General features: G+C 54.3%; 1 protein-coding gene across 1 annotated transcript in view; it reads left to right on the top strand.

Moving 5' to 3' along the window:
- Rbm19 (RNA binding motif protein 19) overlaps window positions 1-20,576 on the top strand; it is an 82,271-nt gene that overhangs the window by 1,238 nt on the left and 60,457 nt on the right. The window contains exons 2-16 of the mRNA XM_038345320.1: window positions 1,475-1,657; window positions 2,484-2,603; window positions 2,780-2,818; window positions 2,929-3,127; window positions 4,570-4,799; window positions 5,995-6,075; window positions 6,567-6,645; window positions 8,647-8,718; window positions 9,427-9,627; window positions 11,553-11,683; window positions 13,380-13,498; window positions 13,836-13,932; window positions 14,753-14,863; window positions 15,445-15,645; window positions 16,622-16,742. Of these exons, the coding sequence (XP_038201248.1) occupies window positions 1,475-1,657; window positions 2,484-2,603; window positions 2,780-2,818; window positions 2,929-3,127; window positions 4,570-4,799; window positions 5,995-6,075; window positions 6,567-6,645; window positions 8,647-8,718; window positions 9,427-9,627; window positions 11,553-11,683; window positions 13,380-13,498; window positions 13,836-13,932; window positions 14,753-14,863; window positions 15,445-15,645; window positions 16,622-16,742 (1,984 nt within the window). The remainder of the gene's footprint in view (window positions 1-1,474; window positions 1,658-2,483; window positions 2,604-2,779; window positions 2,819-2,928; window positions 3,128-4,569; window positions 4,800-5,994; window positions 6,076-6,566; window positions 6,646-8,646; window positions 8,719-9,426; window positions 9,628-11,552; window positions 11,684-13,379; window positions 13,499-13,835; window positions 13,933-14,752; window positions 14,864-15,444; window positions 15,646-16,621; window positions 16,743-20,576) is intronic.

The following is a 20,576-nucleotide window of genomic DNA, read 5'->3' on the forward strand; positions in this document are numbered from 1 at the left end:
ACATTGGGTTTTGTTTTGTTTTGTTTTTTCGAGACAGGGTTTCTCTGTAGCTTTGGAGCCTTTCCTGGAACTAGCTCTATAGACCAGGCTGGCCTCGAACTCACAAAGATCCGCCTGCCTCTGCCTTCCGAGTGCTGGGATTAAAGGCGTGCGCCACCACCGCCTGGCGGTATTTTGTTTTTTTTTTGTTTTTTTTTTTTTTTTTTTTTTTTTATTTTTATCATCTCAGAGGTCAGGGAGCCTAATGTCAAGGTATTGTCAGGCACTGACAGCTGGCGGGGGTGTCTAACCTTTTGGCATGACAGCACCATGGCCGCCAGTGGGTCTTCTTAGAGTTCTTCAGCATGTGCTGGCCACTGCCCTCTGTGACTCATGTTCACTCTGTCACCCCATCCTCCAAGTCCAGATCACCTGGTCTTCTGATTCACTCCCACCATCTAGCCTTCCTCACTCTGAGCCTCCTACCTCACTGATGGCATTGAAGTACCAGAAGATAGAGCCAGGATGCTCTACCCCATTGGGATTTTGATTTTGAACCACAGTCTTAGTCAAGCAGTGGTAGCGCACGCCTTTAATCCCAGCATTTGGGAGGCAGAGGCAGGAGGATACGAGTTCAGGGTCAGCCTGGTCTACAGAGTGAGTTCCAGGTCAGTCAAGGCTATGCAGAGAAACTGTGTCTTGAAAAACAAAACGAAAGAAAGAGACAAACAGAACCTTAGTTTGGAGCCCAAGCTGACCTTGAATTTGCCATCCTCCTGCCTCTGCCTCACCATACACAACTTCATCTCAGGATTCTTTTCTTTTTAGAGAAAGGATCTGGTTAGTAGCCCTAGCTGTCCTGGAACTTGACATGTAGATCAGGCTGGCGTGAAATTTAAGAAATCTAACTCCTAAGCTTCCAGAGTCCTAGAATTAAAAGTGTACATCACCATCCCTGGCTTCATCACCAGGGTTTAAACACGTCTGAAATATCCCTTTTGAAATACCTGGGTGCGGTGGAGCATGCCTGTTGGGACTGGGAAGGGAGGCAGACGGATCTCTAGTTAGAGGCCAGCCAGGGCTACATACTCCCCTTTGCAGTGAGCCACAGTGCAGCCCCAGGTGCTGGGGATCCGGGTGTGGTTGTCTTGAATGGGCTCCATTCTTCCCTCCCACGGTTAGTAAACGTTTACACAGCTTCCCTTGCCTGTTTATTTGGAAAAGCCTCAACCACAGGTGGTTACTGTGACTGGTGTGGACCTCACAGGGCCCAGGATAAGAAAGAGCGCATGAGGTGCCCTGGGGTCCCATTCCCTCAGTAAAGGAGTGGTAACCTGCTTGTGCTCAGCTGGCATCAGGCTCCATGTTGCCATCTTTTCATCTCAGGTGACCTCCAGGTGCCCTCCAGGTGACCTCCAGGTGCTCGAGGCGTTCAGCTTGTCTGTCCCTTTGCTCTGGGGATCCCCGGCTCCTCATCCTGCCCCTTCTCCCCTAGATGAAGGAGGAGCGGTTCCGGCAGCTGTTTGCCGCCTTTGGCACACTGACTGACTGCAGCCTTAAGTTCACCAAAGATGGCAAGTTCCGCAAGTTCGGCTTTATAGGCTTCAAGTCGGAGGAGGAGGCGCAGGCCGCACTGAGCCATTTCAACCGGAGTTTTATTGACACGTCCCGGATCACGGTGAGTCAGAGAGAGTCTCATCCTGCCTGCCGTAGAGTTTGCCTTACCTCAGGACTACCCAAGCTCTCAAGAGCCCAGGCATCATTTCCTGAGAATCTGCTCACCGTTCCCTCTCCAGAGTGTCTGATGAGTTAAAGCTTTTGACTTTCATTGTACTCTTCTCTGTTGTTCGACCTTTGTACCCTGATCACGTTATAATTACGGTAGAATTGATAGAAACAGTCACTTCTACAGGGATGTCACTGGGATAAAGTGGTTTGCTAACTTGTAACAGCCTGGAATGTCTGGGGGTGGCTCATGGGCGTGTCTCCCCAAAGCTGCCTCTGAGAATGTACCCAAGGTGCCAGGGCTGAGGGCTATATCCTCATGTGTGGTCCCTGGCATTCTTCTGTGCTCCTGTCATCACCCTGACAGCCACCATTTGCTGTTGCCCTGTGCCATGAGGTGCTGCCTCCCCAACATCCTTTGTTAACCTAGGAGGTGAATGTGGATTCCCAATCCCCATGTGCCCCAAGTTCTGTTTCTGCCCTGTCGTTACCTGCTTCCTGGGCCCCCCAATCTCTGTCTTAACCTTTTGGTGTGAGCAGAGGGGACAGCATCATTTCCTGTCACCTACTGGAGAGCATGGGAGGCAGAGCTAGTCTGAATGGCAGTGACCAGAATGACTTTTTGAAGGACGATGTCTAGGTTGGGTGGGTTGCTTTAATGCGCTCAGCAAGTCAGTGACCACTGCATTCTGGGAACCCCCCCTCCCCAAAGCTGAAGGGAGCATACACATGCCTGGGTGTCGCAGCAGCTCTGGAAGCCAGCTCTTTTCCCCATACAGGTGGAATTCTGCAAGTCCTTTGGAGACCCAACAAAACCCCGAGCCTGGAGCAAACATGCCCAGAAGCCCAGCCAGCCCAAGCAGTCATCACAAGACTCCATTCCCTCAGACACTAAAAAAGTATGCAGGCGGTATCCCCAGCCCTGTGCCCAGTGTTGGCAGGGTGGTCTCTGGCTGGGAGGGAGGGGAAAGTATCTTCCGGATGGTTTTGGAAGGTGGGCATGCCCAGGGCAGTGCACCTCGTCCTCCCGCCTCCATCATTGTCGTGACCCTGTCTGTCTGCCTTCCGCTTTCAGGATGACAAAAAGAGAAAGGTGCCCAGTGACCTGGAGAAGGTGAGTGTTCTGTGGGTGGAGGGGGTGGGTGTGAACACTGAGAGGGTGGAGGGCCGGAGCCTCTGCCTCACCTCTCTCTTTCCTGCCTCTCCCCCGGCTGACTGCCGCAGCTGAAGGAAGATGCTGAGTTCCAGGAGTTCCTGTCGATTCACCAGAAGAGGGCCCAGGTGGCCACGTGGGCAAACGATGCTCTGAACACTGAGCTCCCAAGAGCAAAGACCAAGCCAGCGAGTGACTATCTGAACTTCGACTCTGACTCAGACTCAGGCCAGGAAAGTGAGGAGGAGCCAACTGGAGAGGAACCTGAAGGTGAGCATACACTCCAGGTACACGTGGGCCTTTGCCTTGCCCTGACCTGATGGGCACAAGTTCAATATACTTGGCACACTTTGAGTGATACTCTCTGGTGACAAGGGCTCCAGGAAAGGGACAGCCAAGTGCTTCCCTCCAGCCACCTGTGGGATGAGCAGCCTACCCACAGGCATGTCTCCCTCAGGCCGATCTGGTCACCTGACTCAGCCAGTATTCACTGAGCATGCATAGTGTGCCAGCACAGCTTTGGGGACTGTGGACACAGCAGTGAGAAAAGACCCCAAGAATACCTGTACCTGTAGCGTGGGCTTCCCAGTTAAAGCAAGTGGTTCCCAGTTGAGCAAGTGTGGTGACAACGTGTGGGAAAGCTTCCCAGAAGGGCGCCTGCTGCTCTAGAGGATAGTGGTAGGGTGTCTTGTCCTCATGGGCCCTGCTGTGACCACTAAGTAGCCAATCAGAGCACAGAGCGTAGGCCCTAAGTCCCACGGTCCACTGTAAGAGCTGTTCTGGTTTGTCGGTGAGGTTGTGGGACTAACTCAGCTCAGCCTGATTAAGTCTGCAGGGCTGAGGAATGTGGGACTGAGGGCGGGGAGGCCGGGGAAGTGGGGAGCAGCCTTGGAGAAGCTCAAAGGAAGGGACGGCCCATGAACTGGAGAGGCACAGACTGGTTATAGGTTAAAACAGAGGGAGCCAAAGGAAGGAGTTGGAACTCCACCCTGAGCGAGGGTGCCAAACAGAGGTGTGCTCAGAGGGTCACACAGGCTACAGTGTAAGGGATGGCCGTCCCTCCTCTGCTCAAGCAGGCTTCCCTTTCCTGCTTCCTCTCCCCCAACTCTTGCTGTCGGAGTATGTCACACCAGGTGTCCTCTGTACTTCAGTGCAAACTGTATTGTTCACCAGGGACACCAAGAATAAAGGACAAAGTGGCAGGCGTGCATCGCAGACACGTGCAGACGCCTGTTGTCTGACAAGGACTGTAATCTGGAGATTATAGTAGTCTCTACTGTCATTGTGTTGTGTGTATTACAGATTAACGTAAAGGGGGGATCTTGGGGAGCTGGGGTGATTGGCTCAGCAGCTGAGAGCACTTAACTCCCCATCCAGATCAGCGTTCAGTTCCCAGCATCCACACAGTGGCTCACATTTGCCTGTAACTCCAGCCCAAGGGGATCTGGCGCCCCCAGCTGGCACCTGTGGGCACTGCACTCGTGTTCTCACATCACACACAGACACATACGTGACTAAGTCTTATCAGGGAGGAGGGGCTGGAAAGGAGCCACACATCTCCGTGTGTCGTGGGCAGGATGGAAAGACATACAGAGTCGCGTGCGGCCTGATTCAGCACCCGGGGTTGATCAGAGTGGATTTGTGTGAGGGCCATGGCCATGGCAGGCATGTTGTCTCTGCTCACTAAGGCCGCTGACCCTCTGTGTCCCCAGAGGAGCAAGGCCTGCAGACAAAGGCAGCCACGCAGAAGGAACTGTCCGACATGGACTACCTGAAGTCCAAGATGGTGCGGCGGGCTGAGGTGTCCTCCGAGGACGAGGACGAGGACAGCGAGGACGAGGCGGTGAACTGTGACGAGGGCAGTGAGGCTGACGAGGAGGACGGCTCCCCTGCCTCCCCAGTCCCGCAGAAGAGTACGCACGGGGCAGTCGCCGCTGACAAGGTGCGCGTTCAACTGTGAGGCCTGAGGGAGAGACTGGGCCCCGGTCTCCCAGGGTCGCTGCAGCCCCTTCCCTAGGGACCTGCCTGGGAGGGAAGGCCACTTACCCACAGGGTGTCTTTACAGCCCTGGTCCCTGAGCTGGAGTGGGGAGGCCGCCTGATGCTGGAGTTGGGGGGGGGTATTCATGAGTTGGGTGGGTCTTGCCATGTATTTAGCAACAAGATGGATAGATGTAAGGAAGCCTATCACTCAGATGAGGTCAGGTGGGGCTCGCTGCATGCTGGGTAATGTCCCCGGCAAGTCACCGGTTCTCGTTACAGTCCTCTGCGCAGGTGAGGAAGCAGGGCTCGGGAGGGGCAGTGGCTCACCCTTGGTGATGACTGGCAGATGGTGGGGCTGGGACTCTGAAACCGAGATTTCAAAGATGACTGAGACCCTGAGGATGCTCCTTCCCCTAATCTCCCACTAGAAGGTCCTCTGTGCTGCACACAGGACACGTGGACACCTGGGTGGGACCGCATCTCCTCCCCAGGACCATCATGTAGCGGTACCTGTCCCCGTGGGTGAGATGCATCCACCCCTCAGGCCTCTAATCTCCACCTTGCCTCATGGCATGTTTCCCTGCAGTGCCAGGATTGGGCCATTCAGTTTCAAGAGGATGACTGTGCTGTAGTCACCATGCATGCATCCTTCAGCTGAAGCCAGGGAGGCTCTTGGGGTTCATGTGATGAAGGAAGTCGGGGGTTACACAGCAGCCTAGGACAGGTTTTTGAGCTTCAGAGAGACCGAGAGCAGAGGTTCTTTGGAGTTGTTGGAACTCCAGAACTCTGGGTGTGACCTCAGCACCCCTGTGAGTTGTACTGCCCAGCCTAGCGCTGGAACGTACTGGGCAGTGTGTGGCACAGAACAAGCTCAGCCTCCAGGGTATGTCTCATTTTCCCTGGGGCCAAGGCCTCTGTCTGTGCGCCGACAGCTCGCCAGGCTCTGTGCGCAGCCCTCATCTTGGGTGTAGTGAAGGCTCTGCAGCTGCCTGTTCCCCTCCATCTGAGCTCAGCTCACAACAGGCACGAATTCTCATAGAGTTGCCCAGCTTCCCCAGCCGCAGGTGCCCCTTCTAGCTCCAGTGTGCCCCAGCCACCACCTGCCATGTGGGTTCAGGTACTCACCACAACCCTTTGTCCTCTGTCATCACTCAGGTAGAGAAACCAGTTGGCAAGAAGGAACCCACCACCCCTTACACCGTGAAGCTCCGGGGAGCCCCCTTCAATGTCACTGAGGTGTGTATTCACAGAAGACAGAATGCAGAGAGATGGTGGGGGTGCCAGGACGGGGCGAAGCCATGAGCTAGAAGTGGGTGTGGAGGCTGTTGAGTCACATCCCAGAGGGGAGGGCCAGGGTGGACAGGCTCACTGTCTAAAAGCGAGGGGCACGGGGATGGAGAGACAGCTCAGGGGTCAGAGTGCTTGCTTTGTAAGCATGAGGGTCTCCGTTCAAGCCCCAGGATAGAGAAAACTAAATCAGATCCATGATGTTACTGCTAACTTAACAGACACGATGAGGTCAGTTATCAGGTGTGTACTTCTCTCGTTTTAAGAAACTGGGGGCAAGCACGCGGCCACCAAGCTGTGTCCCTGATCAGGTTGTCACATGCTTGAAACCCTAAGAGAAAGTGTCAGAGAACTGTCACTGTCCAGTTGCTGATTGCTAATCGTTCAGTGAATAGTAAAAAGTGAAGACAGAAGGAAAAACACATTTCTTTTCCTACCAGAAAAACGTTATGGAGTTCCTGGCGCCCCTGAAGCCAAAGGCCATTCGAATAATGAGAAATGCTCACGGGAACAAAACAGGTGAGGCGGAGGCTGCCTGCCCCGCAGCCCCGAGACTGCTGGCCACGGCTGCCCTGGGGACACCCATTTCTTTTTTGCCATCTGTGCCCTCAGTTCAGCATAGTTCATCTGCATAGTCAGGGGTCTCCTGGCCCTGCGTCTGGTGGCCCGGTACACTGACTCCTTTCCCTCTGTCTCCCTCCCTCTTTGCTCCGCTACCCTGACAGGCTCACATGCCCCGTTGGTAGATGCTGGGCCCAGGGTTGGCTGACATAGGCCTGTCTGACAGAGGACAGTTCTACCTTGCTGAGTGTATGTGGCATGGCCTTGGGCCGTGTCTTCCCAGGATTCCACTCTGGTCAGCCAGGGTCTCCTGGTCTCAGAGCACTGTATTGGGCAGTCATAAGGCAGAGAATCTGGTGAATGACCAGACTTGGAGCTGGGGTAGACTGGCACCTCTGTGGGGCCTACTTACTGGCCGGGCCAGGAGGCTATGGGAGATGCAGCAGCAGGAATGTAGCTGCATCTCACAGACAGAGCTGCACCAAGGCCCTGTGGCGTGGGAATTCACGGCCTGCTAGCTGTGAGGGATCCTTGGCAGGAAAAGGCCACCTGGGCACTTTTATCCCACTGAAGGATAAAGCGCCCATGCATTAAGGATAGCTTGGTCGCTGTCCCATGTCTTGCCCCAGCGCCCCTCTTGACTTTATCACATCTTGTACCAAACCAATTCTTATGTTTAATCCTGAAGAGGGCAGTGGGGGTTAAAGGGGCTCCATCCCAGCTTAGCAGCATAGGAGCCCTGCCACCTCAATCCCTGTGAGCAGTGGGGTGGGCCTGTCACCCAGAAGTGAGGAGCCCAGGAGCTGACACCGAGAGCTGCCTTGCCCGCTCCATGAGAACTGGCAGCATTAGTCTGCGGCTGAGGGTGGTGCCCTGCTTTATAGACTGGGCAGGGAGCCGGAGGCAGTGTGTCCGAGCTGTCACAGCCAAGACCAGCCTGGAGCACGGTCTCTCCAGGGCAGCAGGTAGCGCTGTGAAAGAGCTGGAGAGTGGGACTCGGCCATGCATGGAGGGGTCCCTTAGCTGGTCTGGCAGGGCGTGGACCACTGTCCCTGGGAGATGCGTGGAGGATGAAGGGGATGAAGGCCGTTTGTGGGTAGGTGATGTCCCTGCAGAGAACAGAACAGAGAGCAGAAAGGACTTCCTCAGGTTTCATGTGGAAAACCCTTGTCCTTTGGGCCAGGTTGTGGCAATCCCATCAGCCATGTGACATTGGACATGCGACTTACGTATTCTAAGAGAGAGTGGCCCTGCTCTGCTGCCTCACAGGGTCAGGACTTGAGTTCCGGGGACAGAGGCCGTGGAGGTGGCCCTGACTGTGCTGGACTGGGTCACAGCACTGCCTCCGCCCACACTTCTCTAGGGAACGTTCAGGAGCATAGTGGGGCTGGCGGGCAGGAAGGCCATGCGGTGTAGTCGGGATTTTTTTTTTTCTCACACCCAGCTCTCAGATAAATACAGGGAGACTTATTCTCAACTTTCAAATGCCCGGCCTTGGCTTGGCTTGTTTCTAGCCAGCTTTTCTAACTTAAGTCACCCTGTTTCTCTTTAGCTGTGCTTTACCTCTGGACTTTATTCTGTATGTCACCCTCGCTTCCTCCTCTCCTTCTTTCCTTACTCCTCCCTTCTTTGCCTTCTTCCCTAGATTTCTCCTCCTGTTTATTCTCTCCGCCCGGCCCGTCTATCCTTTCTCCTGCCTTGCTATTGGCCATTTAGCTCTTTATTAGAACAATTGGGTGTTTTAGGCAGGCACAGTAACACAGCTTCACAGTTAAACCAACGAAACATAAAAGGATGCAGCCCACCTTTGCGTTGTTAAACACGTGTCCCACAGCGTAAGCGGTGGACCCTGTCTGAAGCTAGCATTCCATGGCCGTGGCGTTCCCTCCCAGGACCCACATCTCCATACAGACGGGTTTTCCAGCCCTGCCTGTGACTTCTGTCACTGTCCTCTCTCAGGGTGTGTCTTCGTGGACCTCAGCAGCGAAGAAGACGTGAAGAAAGCTCTGAAGTGCAACCGGGAATACATGGGTAAGAGTGTGTGGGGCGCCAGTGAGGGCCGTCCCTGTGTTGCCTGTACACGTGGTGCTGAAACACCTATGGGCTCTTGGGGACCCAACAGGGAGCGGAGAGTCCACAGCCACAGAGTGAATACGGGAAAGGGAAGGGAGAAATGGCACATAATACCATTCACCTGAGTGACATGCAGGGGGCAGGCTCCCTGGAACAGCCTGTGACACTGGCTAACTTGGGAGGACACGTCCTTACCCACCCCAGCATGGTCAAGTGGGCCATTGCCAGGAGAGTCGCACTGAGGGAGGATGGGGTTCCCGTAAGCAGGTCAAGGGGTGGTTTCTGATGGAGTGCTGAGTGGATTGGGAGGATGGGTGCCGGTTGATGTGGGATGGGCACGTGGCATGAGCGGTGCGTGCAATCGGTCACTCACTGTCCCAGGTCGGGTTGTCATGTGAAACTTTCCCAAGGCAGATCAGCCAGTGGGGGAGCTGGGGAGGCCCCAGAATGCAGAATGGCCCTGTAAGCTCCTCCGGACTGTGGCAGCACTGCCAAGGCAAGCAAGATCCCAGTGGATCCAGCTGCAGCCTGGGGAACAGTCTGCTGCAGACAAAAACATCCACAGAGACACAGGCTCTGGACAGCAGCAGAGCAGAGGCTAATGACACCCTCGGGAAGCTCAGCCAACTTCAGGCACATACAGGCGTGGCCCCTGTCTTCATGTAGGTGGACGCTATATTGAGGTCTTCAGGGAGAAGGCCCCCAAGGCCCACAGTCCCCCAAAGAGCAGCACCACACCCTGGAAGAGCCGCACGCTTGGGGAACATGAGGAGGAGGAGGACCTGGCCGACTCTGGGAGGCTCTTCGTGAGGAACCTGTCCTACACCAGCTCCGAGGAAGACTTGGAGAAGCTGTTCTCTGCCTACGGTGAGTGCTGCGTCCACTTGGTCTGGGGTGGTATTTGCTTCCGTCATCTAGAGGCTCCTCTGCTGGTGTGGACGACCTCTGTCCTCTCCCAGTGTGAAGCAGAGGGGAGAGTGGTGTCTCAGGCTGGCAACACTGCGGTCCCATCCTTAGTAGACACCGAGGCACCTGGCTGTCAGAAGTCTTTTTTGTTTTAGAAACAAAAATCTTGCTATATAGCCCAGGCTGGCCTTGAATTTGCAGCAATCCTCCTGCCTCCTGAGTTAACCAGCGTGTACTACAGTGCCTTTTTTTTCTTCTAAGACAGGGCTTCTCTGTAGTCCTGGCTGGCCTGGAACTCACTCTGCAGACCAGGCTGGTCTCTGGAGTGCTGGGATTGAAGATGCCCAGCATGAGTCTGGTCTTTTTGTTGACTGTATGATGCTGTCATTAAAGGGATCCTTTGGTCTCCTCCAGTCTCTACCCTGGTTTTAGCTTTTAAAAGAGAATCAAGCAGTCAGGAGTTTAATTAAATTAAGCAGGAAGCAGGAATACCCCTTAGCAAATGAAGAAGCCAAGCCCAACAGCAGTGGTTCTGGTCCTAGCAGGTCCTAGGTTCCTCTTCCTGTGCTATTCTCTCCTCTGTGCTTCCCCTAGGATGGTCACTCCCAGGTAAAGAACATCTCCTCCTTAAAAGCCTGGATCTCGGCTGTTATAAGTGGATGGGCCCAGAGGCACACACCCTTTGGCCTTTAATGTCAGCACTCAGGAGGCAGAGGCAGATGGATCTCTGTGAGTTCCTGGCCAGCCTGGTCTACACAGTGAGACCCTATCTCAAGGGGGAGAAAAAAAAGATACAAGACTATGCCAGGGAGTTAAAGTACCCCTAAACCTGAAGAGTTCACTAGGGAAAGATTAACAGCCTTCTCTGCACACGCGCCCCTTGCAAGGACACCCTGACTCTAGTTTGAGCTGTCTCAGCTAGTTGACCACCCCTGCCTTTTCCATCCTCTCTTCTTCAACTCCCCACCCCACTTTCAGGACCCTGAACTGGCTTGGCTGGAGAGACCAGCACTATGCCGTTTTTGTCCTGTTCTGGGGACCAGTTGGTCAGTCCCTCCCAGAGCTAACTTTTTTCCTAACAGTGCCAGGGCTGGGCCCGGGACCTTGGATGCACCAGGCAAACATTGGTCACCCCAGTTCAGAGGAACTGTTCTTACTGTTGCTGCTGTTGTAGTTTCTCCCGTTGAAAACTCACCAGCCAGTAAGTTGTCTGGCCACGGGGATGTGTTTGCCCATGGAGTCGGGATTATCACACAGAGGGCAGCAGGGCTCTAAATGGGGCTGAGACCGTGACACTTGCAACATGCCTGAAGTAGCTTTTCCAAGGACAGGGTCTCGAGAGTAGGCATGGTGGTGGTGAAACCTCCCAGTGTGCCCACAGCTGTCCTGCCAGGCTCTCCTGCCTCCTGCCTGGTACTGCCAGACTGGACAGAAGAGGGATTGTCTAGACTGTGGATGTCCATTCAGGAAGACAGGGTTTCATGGTAAGGACACGATCATGCCCTGTGCAGAGTGGAAAGCTCTGCTTGTCTTGTGTGGTAATGTCATGGCACTTACATGCCACCACCTGTAGGAGGCACTCTTGGCTGCACTCATGTGTCAGTACCTGTTCTGTGAACCAGGAATTTGTGGTATGACGTAGGTAAGGAAACAGGCCTGTGCGTGTGAAGTGGCAGGGGCAAGGGAAGGCAGCCTGTAGAGCAGGCAGCAGAGTGGGGAGACAGCCCACACCTCGGGCCAGTAAGCCATGCTCTCCTGTGGGGCCCAGCAGCCTGGGCTGGTCCACAACAGCCATTTGTTGATCTCACCAGTCCAGACCTTTCCCTGGTCAGTGCCCAATGTTAGTGCTCTGGCCCACAGCTGACTGGCACTCCTCCCATCTCCAGGTCCCCTGTCAGAACTCCACTATCCCATCGACAGCCTGACCAAGAAGCCCAAGGGTTTTGCCTTCGTCACCTTCATGTTCCCTGAGCACGCGGTGAAGGCCTATGCTGAGGTAGATGGGCAGGTATTCCAGGTAAGTTTGCTCAGGACTAGTCAGACTGCTGGGCTCAAGGAAGTAGGGGTGTGTGTGTGTGTGTGTTGTTTTAGACCTTAGTGCCCACAGCAATTTGCCATGCTGTCACCTGAAGTGAGCTTTTAGAGGGTGGGATTTCTAAAGGCAGGGGTCTGTCTGTGGCAGCCTGGCACACGCTGGGTACTTACAGAATATTTATTGAGTGAAAAGTGTGCCCTTTGCTTCCTGAAATACTTCTTGGCAGACAGTGAAGTGGGAAGCAGGTAGCCAGGGCGTGCCCAAGCACCTCAGGCTGTCTGCCGTGGTGACAGGTAGTGCGTACAGCACACCTGCCTTGAGTCCCTGGCTGCCTGTGTTGGGATTATTTGTTCCTGGTCTATAGATGGCATTGTTTTCAGGTTTATAGATGTCACTGTCACCAGGCTAGAACTGCATCCACTTGTGGACGCCTCATGTTCTCTCACTGGGTAGGGACAGACAGGACAGGATGCAGGTTTGTGGGGCTGTGGGGCTGCAGCTGTCCTTGTTAAGTGAACAGTTTCCAGAGATGGAGAACTCAAGAGGCAAAAGCAGGTGGATCTCTGTGAGTTCAAGGCCAGCCTGGTCTATATATAGTATCCAGGCCAGCCAGGGGTATATAGTGAGAACCTGTCTTAAAAGACGGGGGGGGAGGGGAGGGAGAAAAATGAACATTTCCTCCAGAGGATCAAAGTTCAGTCCCTAAAGCCATGTCGGATCACACACAACCACCTGTAACTCCAGCTTCAGAAGATCCGATGCCCTCTTCTGACCTCCAGAGACACCCGACACACATGATACACATATGTATAATCATGCTCAGGCACACACCACGTGCATATAAATTAAATCTTTTTAAACGTGAACAGTGTTTCCTGCATGTGGTGGTGTCAGCTGGCCTCACTACAGTGACCGGCCTTGTGTCACATGGATGTCTTAAACTCCAAAGAGTTTACTGGGGGCTTACCGTTTCAGGGCATGAGTCTGACCATCATGGTGGGAGCGTGACTGCAGGCAGGCATGATGCCAGCGCAGTAGCTGAGTGCTTATGTCTCCAGTCACAAGCATAAGGCAGAGAGAAAGCTGACTGGAGATAGTGTGGACTTTTGAAACTTCAACGTTTCCCTCTAACAAGGCCATACCTCCTAATCCTTCTCAAATAGTTCCACGAACTGGGGCCAAACTTTCAAGTCTATGAGCCTATGAGGATCATTCTCATTCAAACTGCCACAAACCACAAGGTCTTTCTGCTGTCTTCCTCCAATCATACGTGGATCTAGTGCACTTGTGACCGGAGGAGGTGTTTTAGGGCTTCTATTGCTGTGAAGAGACACCATGACCATAGCAGCTCATATAAGGAAAGCATTGAATTGAGGTGGCAGCTTATAGTTTCAGAGATTTAGTCCATTATTATCGTGGTGGCGTGCAGGCAGACATGGTGCTGGAGAAGGAGCTGCTACATGTTGACATGCAGGCAGCAGGAAATAGACTGAGTGTCACACTGAGGGAAGCTTGAGCATAGGAGACCTCGAAGCCCACCCCCACAGTGACACACTTCCTCCAACATGGCCACACCTACTCCCACGAAAATCACACCTCCTAATAGTGACACCCCCTTTGGGAGCCATTTTCCTTAAGGGAAGAGCCTGTGTTTACATCCTCCTTCCGTTCCCTCCAGGGCAGGATGCTCCATGTCCTTCCTTCCACTATCAAGAAGGAAGCCAGCCAGGAGGCAGATGCCCCGGGATCCTCTTACAAGAAGAAGAAGGAAGCCATGGACAAAGCCAACAGCTCCAGGTCCTAGTCAGCCCTCAGTGGCCGCTGCGCTCTGGTCCCGGGTTCCACTTTCAGTCTTCATGGTGCTAGAGTCCTCGTTCATGACTTCTCAGGGCCTCAGCTTTCCCATTTGTGAGACATGCAGAGCAGAAACAGCATCTCCCCATGACCTGCAGCATAGCGTGCGTCAGAGGAGGGGTGCACAGAGTCCCTGCCCAGAGCTAGGACTGAGACTTGGCTTGAGAGACTGTTAGTGACCCCCTCAGTCTCCTGGTCTTCAGACCTCGTGGGCTTGCTCATGGCCTGGAGTTGGAGGGAGGGGACCACTGTGTGACCTCTTTTCTGCCCCACTCCCCAGTTCTCACAACTGGAACGCGCTGTTCATGGGACCAAACGCTGTAGCCGACGCCATTGCACAGAAGTACAACGCCACTAAGAGCCAAGTGTTTGATCACGTGAGTGAAGGGCCTCCGTGTGTGCTTTATTTCGGATCAGTTCTTCCGCAGGGCAGGCGTCTGGACCTGGACAGCCGCAGAGTTAGTTATCTTAGGCCAACCCTGAAGTGGGAGCAGCTTGTGGCCCGGTCAGCGAGGGTGCCTGTTGATCGTGCTCATAGCTCACTCTCCCTTGTCGCAGGGTCAGCACTGTCCCTGGACACTGAACGCCACCACAGATGAGGTAGTTAGCAGTCATGTTTCAGAGAAGCAAGCAGGGTTCATTTTCCTGGCGTTTAAAGTCAGGCTATCTAGAGTGCTCCTGTTAAACGTGCCCAGTAAAAAAACAACCCGAGCCATTTTCCCTTCTTCCTTTGGGGCGGATGTGCATATTTTACAGTTGGCATGGGACCGGATTGAGCAGGCCGCATTTGGCAACATGGCCACTGTTTTGAGCGGCCACAGCTTGACCTAAGTTAGAGGGACAGTGGCTTTGGTTCAGATGTCAGGAACCCAGCCATACTCAGGACAGAAGGGCACCTGCTCTTCTGGTGCCCTCTAGTGGAGGGAGACACAAATGACAGGTGACGAGAGGCTAGGGTAGGAGCTGGCAGAAGCTGAGGTGGATGAGTCTGAAGCCCCTGCAGGCAGTGAGCTGTAAGAACACCAGGACTAGCTACCTGAAGAAAGCCAGGAGAGGGACCAAGGAGTCCAGCGTTTACTGCACAGGTCCAGAGGAGTCTTAGTCCTGGGAACCTCAGCATAGAGAACAATGCACATGAACCACACGCATTTCCCTTTGAGCCACCTACTAACAGCACCAGGCTTCTTCCTCCCACAGGAGACCAAGGGCAGTGTGGCTGTGCGTGTGGCTCTGGGGGAGACCCAGCTGGTCCAGGAGGTTCGCAGCTTCCTTATCAACAATGGCGTTTGCCTGGACTCTTTCAGCCAGGTGAGTCCGTACTGCACGTAGTGGGTCTCTTAATTTCTAGCCCAGTGGCCACTACAGAGCTGGGAAAGGGTTTCCCGGGAGGGAGGCTGGAGAGATGTGGATGGACCCTGTGGGTGATGGGAGCCTGAGCCAAGAGGGGGCCTGCAGGAGTGGCCCCTCAGAATATCCCCTGCAGAAGGTCGGGTATACCCAGTGATGAAAGCTCCCAGCTATTCCTGCCTTCCACACCTGGGCAGCAGGTCCACAGTGCCAGCAAGGAACCTGGGCACTGAGATGTGCTCTGTCCTTTGGAAGCCCATATAGAGCCACTCTGGCTGTTCCAGTCCGGGTTGAGATCAGGAACTGTTGGACTCTGTGTGGCTTGGGATGAACTGGGGGAGGTGTGGTTCCGTCTGTGGGGCATGTAGCACACAAGAAATAAACGCCTGAGTCCCGTGTCCCCCATACCCCACCAAGCCCCTCAGCTCTGCTTTTCAGGCTTGTCCGCCAGGGGCCCTGATGGGGCCACCACCAGTGTTCAGTGCTGAAGCCATGCTGAGGTCACCGTCCTGATGTCACACACGTTCGTCTCTTCCCCTCAGGCTGCAGCAGAGCGAAGTAGGACCGTGATCCTGGTGAAGAACCTCCCAGCAGGTACGCTGGCAGCAGAACTCCAAGAGATCTTCGGCCGCTTTGGCAGCTTGGGTCGTGTGCTGCTGCCTGAAGGTGGCATCTCAGCCATTGTAGAGTTCCTGGAGCCCCTAGAGGCCCGCAAGGCCTTCAGGCACCTGGCCTATTCCAAGGTATGGTGGCTCATCTTGGTGGCGCCCTCAGGCTGGCATGGGCCTGGCACACATAGGCTCTGTCCAAGTCCACAGTCCGTCTAGGAGCTCACCGCCCTCCTTGTGCTGGCCGTGAGCTGTACCTGGGACTGACTTCTGATTAAAGAGAAATTAGTAGGTGTGAGCTTCTTGGGCTACTGTGACAAGCGGCCACCAACTTGGTGGCATCAGACAGCCGAGTCTGGGCTCTTTCCGAAGCTGGCTGCCAGGAGCCCAAGCCACCAAGCAGTGGGTTCTTGCCCTCCTCTACCAGGTGCAGGACAGAGTGTGTCCCCTACATTCTTGCTTCTGATAACCCCAGTGACCTCGACTTGACCGTCACTCCATCTTGTCTTTGCTCGAGCCATTCCTCCCTCTGGACTTCTTGTTTTGTTCGTTTTTCAAGACAGAGTTTTTCTGTGTAGCCTGGCTGCCCTGGAACTTGCTCTGTAGACCAGGATGGCCTTGAACTCACAGAGATCTGCCTACCTCTGCCTCCCTGGTGCTGGGATTATGGGTGTGTCACACACACACACACACACACACACACACACACACACACACCGGCAGGGAGGTTTTTTGTTGTTGTTGTTTGTTTGTTTATTAAACTTAGATCACACTTAGCTCAGGGCAGTCTCCCTCCAGAATCTGCTTCATATTGCAAAGGCTCCAGGGCTCAGGGTCAAGATGTGACCTTGTCTTGGGAAGCCACCATTCAGCCCAGTACAAGGAATTTCTGTCTGTCTGAGACTTTTATACTTCATAGACCTCAGTGTGACATGAGTCTCCGCAGGCTGTACTCTGGCATCTCCCTGTACAAGGGTCCTGGGACTGGCCTATGCAGGAAGGGCTCCGTGCCTGTCACCTCTGGCCCTCAGGCCCTTCTGTCAGATGGCATTCAGTCTCCAAGCCAGCTTTTTGATGGGGACCTACAACCTTGGCACCCCTGTCCCTGCAGTTTCATCATGTCCCCCTGTACCTGGAGTGGGCTCCAATTGGTGTCTTTGGCGCAGCCCCGCAGAAGAAAGATTCCCAACCTGCACAGACTGCAGAGAAAGACAAGGCAGAGCCAGAGACGGGTAAGAGCAGAGTCTGGGTCACCATGCTGTGGGCAGTCGTGGGAAGAGGGAGAGGGCAGCTGAGACTGTCATTGGGCCACTGGCCAGATAGACGCCCTGCATTATTCCTGCAGAGAGATTGCATGGGAGTGGGAGTATCAAATGCCCTTTAAAAAGTGAGCCACATGAGGTGGCCAACTTTCAGCCTCTTGGTGGAGGGCTATAGAGGCAGAATCTTTGAGTAATGGACAGGGATGAAAGAGGCTGTGTGAACCTTGTCTCCATCATCAAGGTGGCTGCTGGAAGAGACGGTCCCTTTGCAGCAGCTTGGGTGTCAGGATCACTGTCCCCTGTCCAGACTGATGGCTCAGCAGTGCTGTCACTCCGAGAACCTGAGGCATCCAGGTGTCATACCAGGGTCACCCTGGGCAGTGGACCCGCAGATGTGAGGGCTGTCATGAGCGTCAGATCCCCCTGCCTCCGCTCTTGAGTGCTGGGACTACACCCATTTCCTATGGCCTTTGTATATTAATGTGTATGGGCATAGGACTATATTGCCCCAAGAAAAGCAAAGGCCAGTAATGAGGTTGGCAGACGGAGGCTCAGATTCTTGCACAGGTCAAGTGACATCTCTGTTCGCTCCACAGAGGCCATAGTTCTAGATGGGAAGGCATTTCTGTCTCTGCCCTTTGACCCTGACACTTTCTGTAGCTGGTGAGACCTTTTACACACCCTTTCCTAGTTTCTGCTAGGAGGCAGCATGGTTGTCTGTGAGACCAGAGGTTCCCTCAAGCCTGCTTGTGATAAGTCAAGAGATGTCCCTTCTCACAGTCCTGTATTTGTTTTTTTCATTAGAGTTGAGGGCTGGAACCTCAGGCGGTGGATGTTCTGCAAGTGTTTAGCTTTGATCTGCCCACCTCTCTCTGGGTTAGTTCTTACCCCATATCACCCCCGGCCTCCAACTGCCTTCCTTCTTGGCTCTGAACTACACTTGAACCTGGGTGATACGTTTTGGCATAAAGCAAATACTATTGTCAAGCATGAAAATTAGCCAGGGCCAGGGTTCCTAGAGACACACCCTAGGAGGCCCATCTCCTGACTGGGCGGCTGTATCAGCCTGTGAGGCCCTGAGCCACCCATGAAGATGGTGCGTGGCTTTGCCCGCCTGTCCTGATACATTTCTCCTGATGCAGTACCCCTCCCCCCAGGTGATTCTGGTCGACACTGGAATCTGCACACTGTTTCTCCCTGTTTGTTCCTGGCCAGCCTATCACTGCACCCCAGGTGCTCAGCATGCAGCCCTAGGCACAGGGCAGGGTCGGCAGGAGGGCTTCAAAGGTGGATGCCAAAGCAGTGAAAGACTGGGAGGCTGCGACTCCATCCCTCTGCAGGGAGGGCTGGCTTATGGTGGTGCTTGTGCCTGAGCCTCTGGCACACATGAGGTTTAAAAGAGGCTTCAGGTGTTTGGTGGCCCAACCAATGAGTGGTCAGGACACTGCGGTGTGAAGGTGACTTTCGGTGGTCGTGGCCTGAGCCCCTGAGTGGTCAGGACGCTGCGGTACAGTTACAGCAGTGGCGTTGCTCTGGGGAGATGCATGTGCTGTCCAGTGTTCCTTGCATTGGCTGGGGAGCGTCTCCTTTCTCTGAGTTCTGTCTTGGCGTCTGTAACATGGATGACAGCCACCAGGATGACCAAGGTCACTGTTGTCACCCACAGGCTGGGAGCCAAGTGGCATTTCTCCAGGTGCTCTTGTAGCCACCCACACAGAGCCTGCTCGCTAGAGCTTCTAGCTGGCCTAGTAGGGCTGAGTAGTGTCGGTGGCCTTGGGTGCAGACCTTTCTCTGGAACTAAAGGTTTCCTGACACCAGCGTCTGGGGTCTGGAGTTGGTGCTCTGTTGCCTTGTCCCACCAGGCTCTGACCCTGGGAGGGGCTGGTTTCCAGGGCCACAGCCTGTGACCTGCACCAAGGTCCTCAGATCTAGAAGCAAGGCCAAGCTACTTACCCATATTTGGGCTGGGAAGCTGTCCCTGGCTGTAGCCCTGCCCAGGCCCACTGCGTCCTGTGGCTCTTTTTTCTTTGTTTTACTACACAGTCCCCTTTTTTGTCCCAAGTCCTCTGAGTTCCATCCTGTTCCTCCTCACCCCCTGCCCATTGCACATTGTTTCTGAGGTGCCACCAGCTCTCCCATCCCTGTGGGGTAAGAACCGAGAGTGCCAGGGACCCAGACTCGGATTTCACAGGCAAGGAGGAGGGGGATGGGCAGGCTTTTCTGCAGTGAGCTTCTGTTCCCTGCATGGGTCCCGAGGGAGAGGAACAACGTGTTTTATCTTCCCACAACCAAGACCCTCACCTCTAGATAAAGGGCTGTGAGTCAGGGGAGGTCCCACAAAGCTGCTGGCTGCTGATAACAGGCTGTCGCTGTGGGCCTCACAGCAGCCTGGAGTAGGGAGGGGCAGGGGAATCCTGCAGCCTGATTATAATGGCGCCCCCTGTGGCCACCCATGACTGCCTGTCATTGTACTGACTGAGGTGGAGGCAGCTTTTTCCCTGCTCCTCCCAGACCCTGCAGCCCACCTGGCATCTAGCTTCTCGCCCCAGCCCCAGCCCCAGCCCTTGCCCAGCCCTCCACCTTTCTTACTCCTTCTCTCTGGTTCTTCTTGCTTCTCTTGTCATCCATTTGGATTTCATAATACCCTTTTTCTCCTTTCTTTTGTCACTTGGGGCTAAGGCAGGAACAATTCTTTTAAAGACCTTGTTTTCACCCTCCTGGTGCTTCAGCCACCTCCAGCCCGAGGTCACTGGAACTGTTCTGGCCAGACACCTAGGAGTAGATGCCAGCCATGCTCAAAAGTCCCCTATCTTCTGAGGCTGGGGCTAGGAGTAGCTAGCTTGCTACTTGAATCCTGACCACAACTTTTTTAGCTTAATTTGTTGCTAAAGCTGAGTGTCGTATCCCTGTGACCATCTATCTGATCACACTCTGAGGCACAGGTCAGAGCCGAGTCCTGGGTGCACATGCCAGGGCCTGCCAGGCTCCTGTTCCCTGGATGCTGCTGAGAGCTGGCTGAGTCCAGACCCGGGATGGGAGGAGGGTAGGGTCAGCAGTGGGGCACAGGCCAGGGCATAGAGCATGAGGCCAGCAAACTAGTTCCTTTGCTGGCCCCAACTGAGGATGAAGGCTAAGTGCTACCAACTTAAGTTGCAAGAATTGATAAACTGGGTTTTTAAAAACAGCTACTTTTTATTCCTGAAAACTCCACCTTTCTTACCATGCTGAGGTGACATCCCCAAGTGTCAGACACTGACCAGTTCCAAGAAGGGACACCCACTCTGGTGGGCGCCACACCTCCTGAGCCGTCGTCTTCCTTACCATCTTCCCTGTGAAAATAGCATTCCTGATTCTGATGAACCCTTGCCCCAACCTGAGACTGCCTGATGGTTAGGGTTCAGACGCAGAAGCCTCCAAAATATTCTTTAGGCTCTCATGTTTCCTGAAGCAGCAGCTCAAGGTCTTGGCACATGTGTTAGAAATGCCACAAGCCTCCTGAGTCTTCCCCAGGACCTGATGAACCCACTCCCCATCATGAGTCACACTTTCCCTCTGCTTTGCTTTGCATGCACAGACAGCTGCACTGTGGTGGCGTTGCTGGGAGCCTTACCTGATTGCCAAGGCTTGCATCTGAGTTCTGGGTCAGACTCATAGTCAAAGGCACAGCTGCATCTCCCACTGTTTCAGAGAGGTGGCAGGGCCATGTGACATTGCCGCTGGGCTTACCAGGGTGGGTTCATGGTGTGGGCTTTCAGAAAGGATGGGAAGGTGGGCAGAGCTGAGCGCCAGGACGGAAGCCCCACT

Source organism: Arvicola amphibius, chromosome 10, assembly GCF_903992535.2.
Source record: "Arvicola amphibius chromosome 10, mArvAmp1.2, whole genome shotgun sequence".
Classification (NCBI taxonomy): domain Eukaryota; kingdom Metazoa; phylum Chordata; class Mammalia; order Rodentia; family Cricetidae; genus Arvicola; species Arvicola amphibius.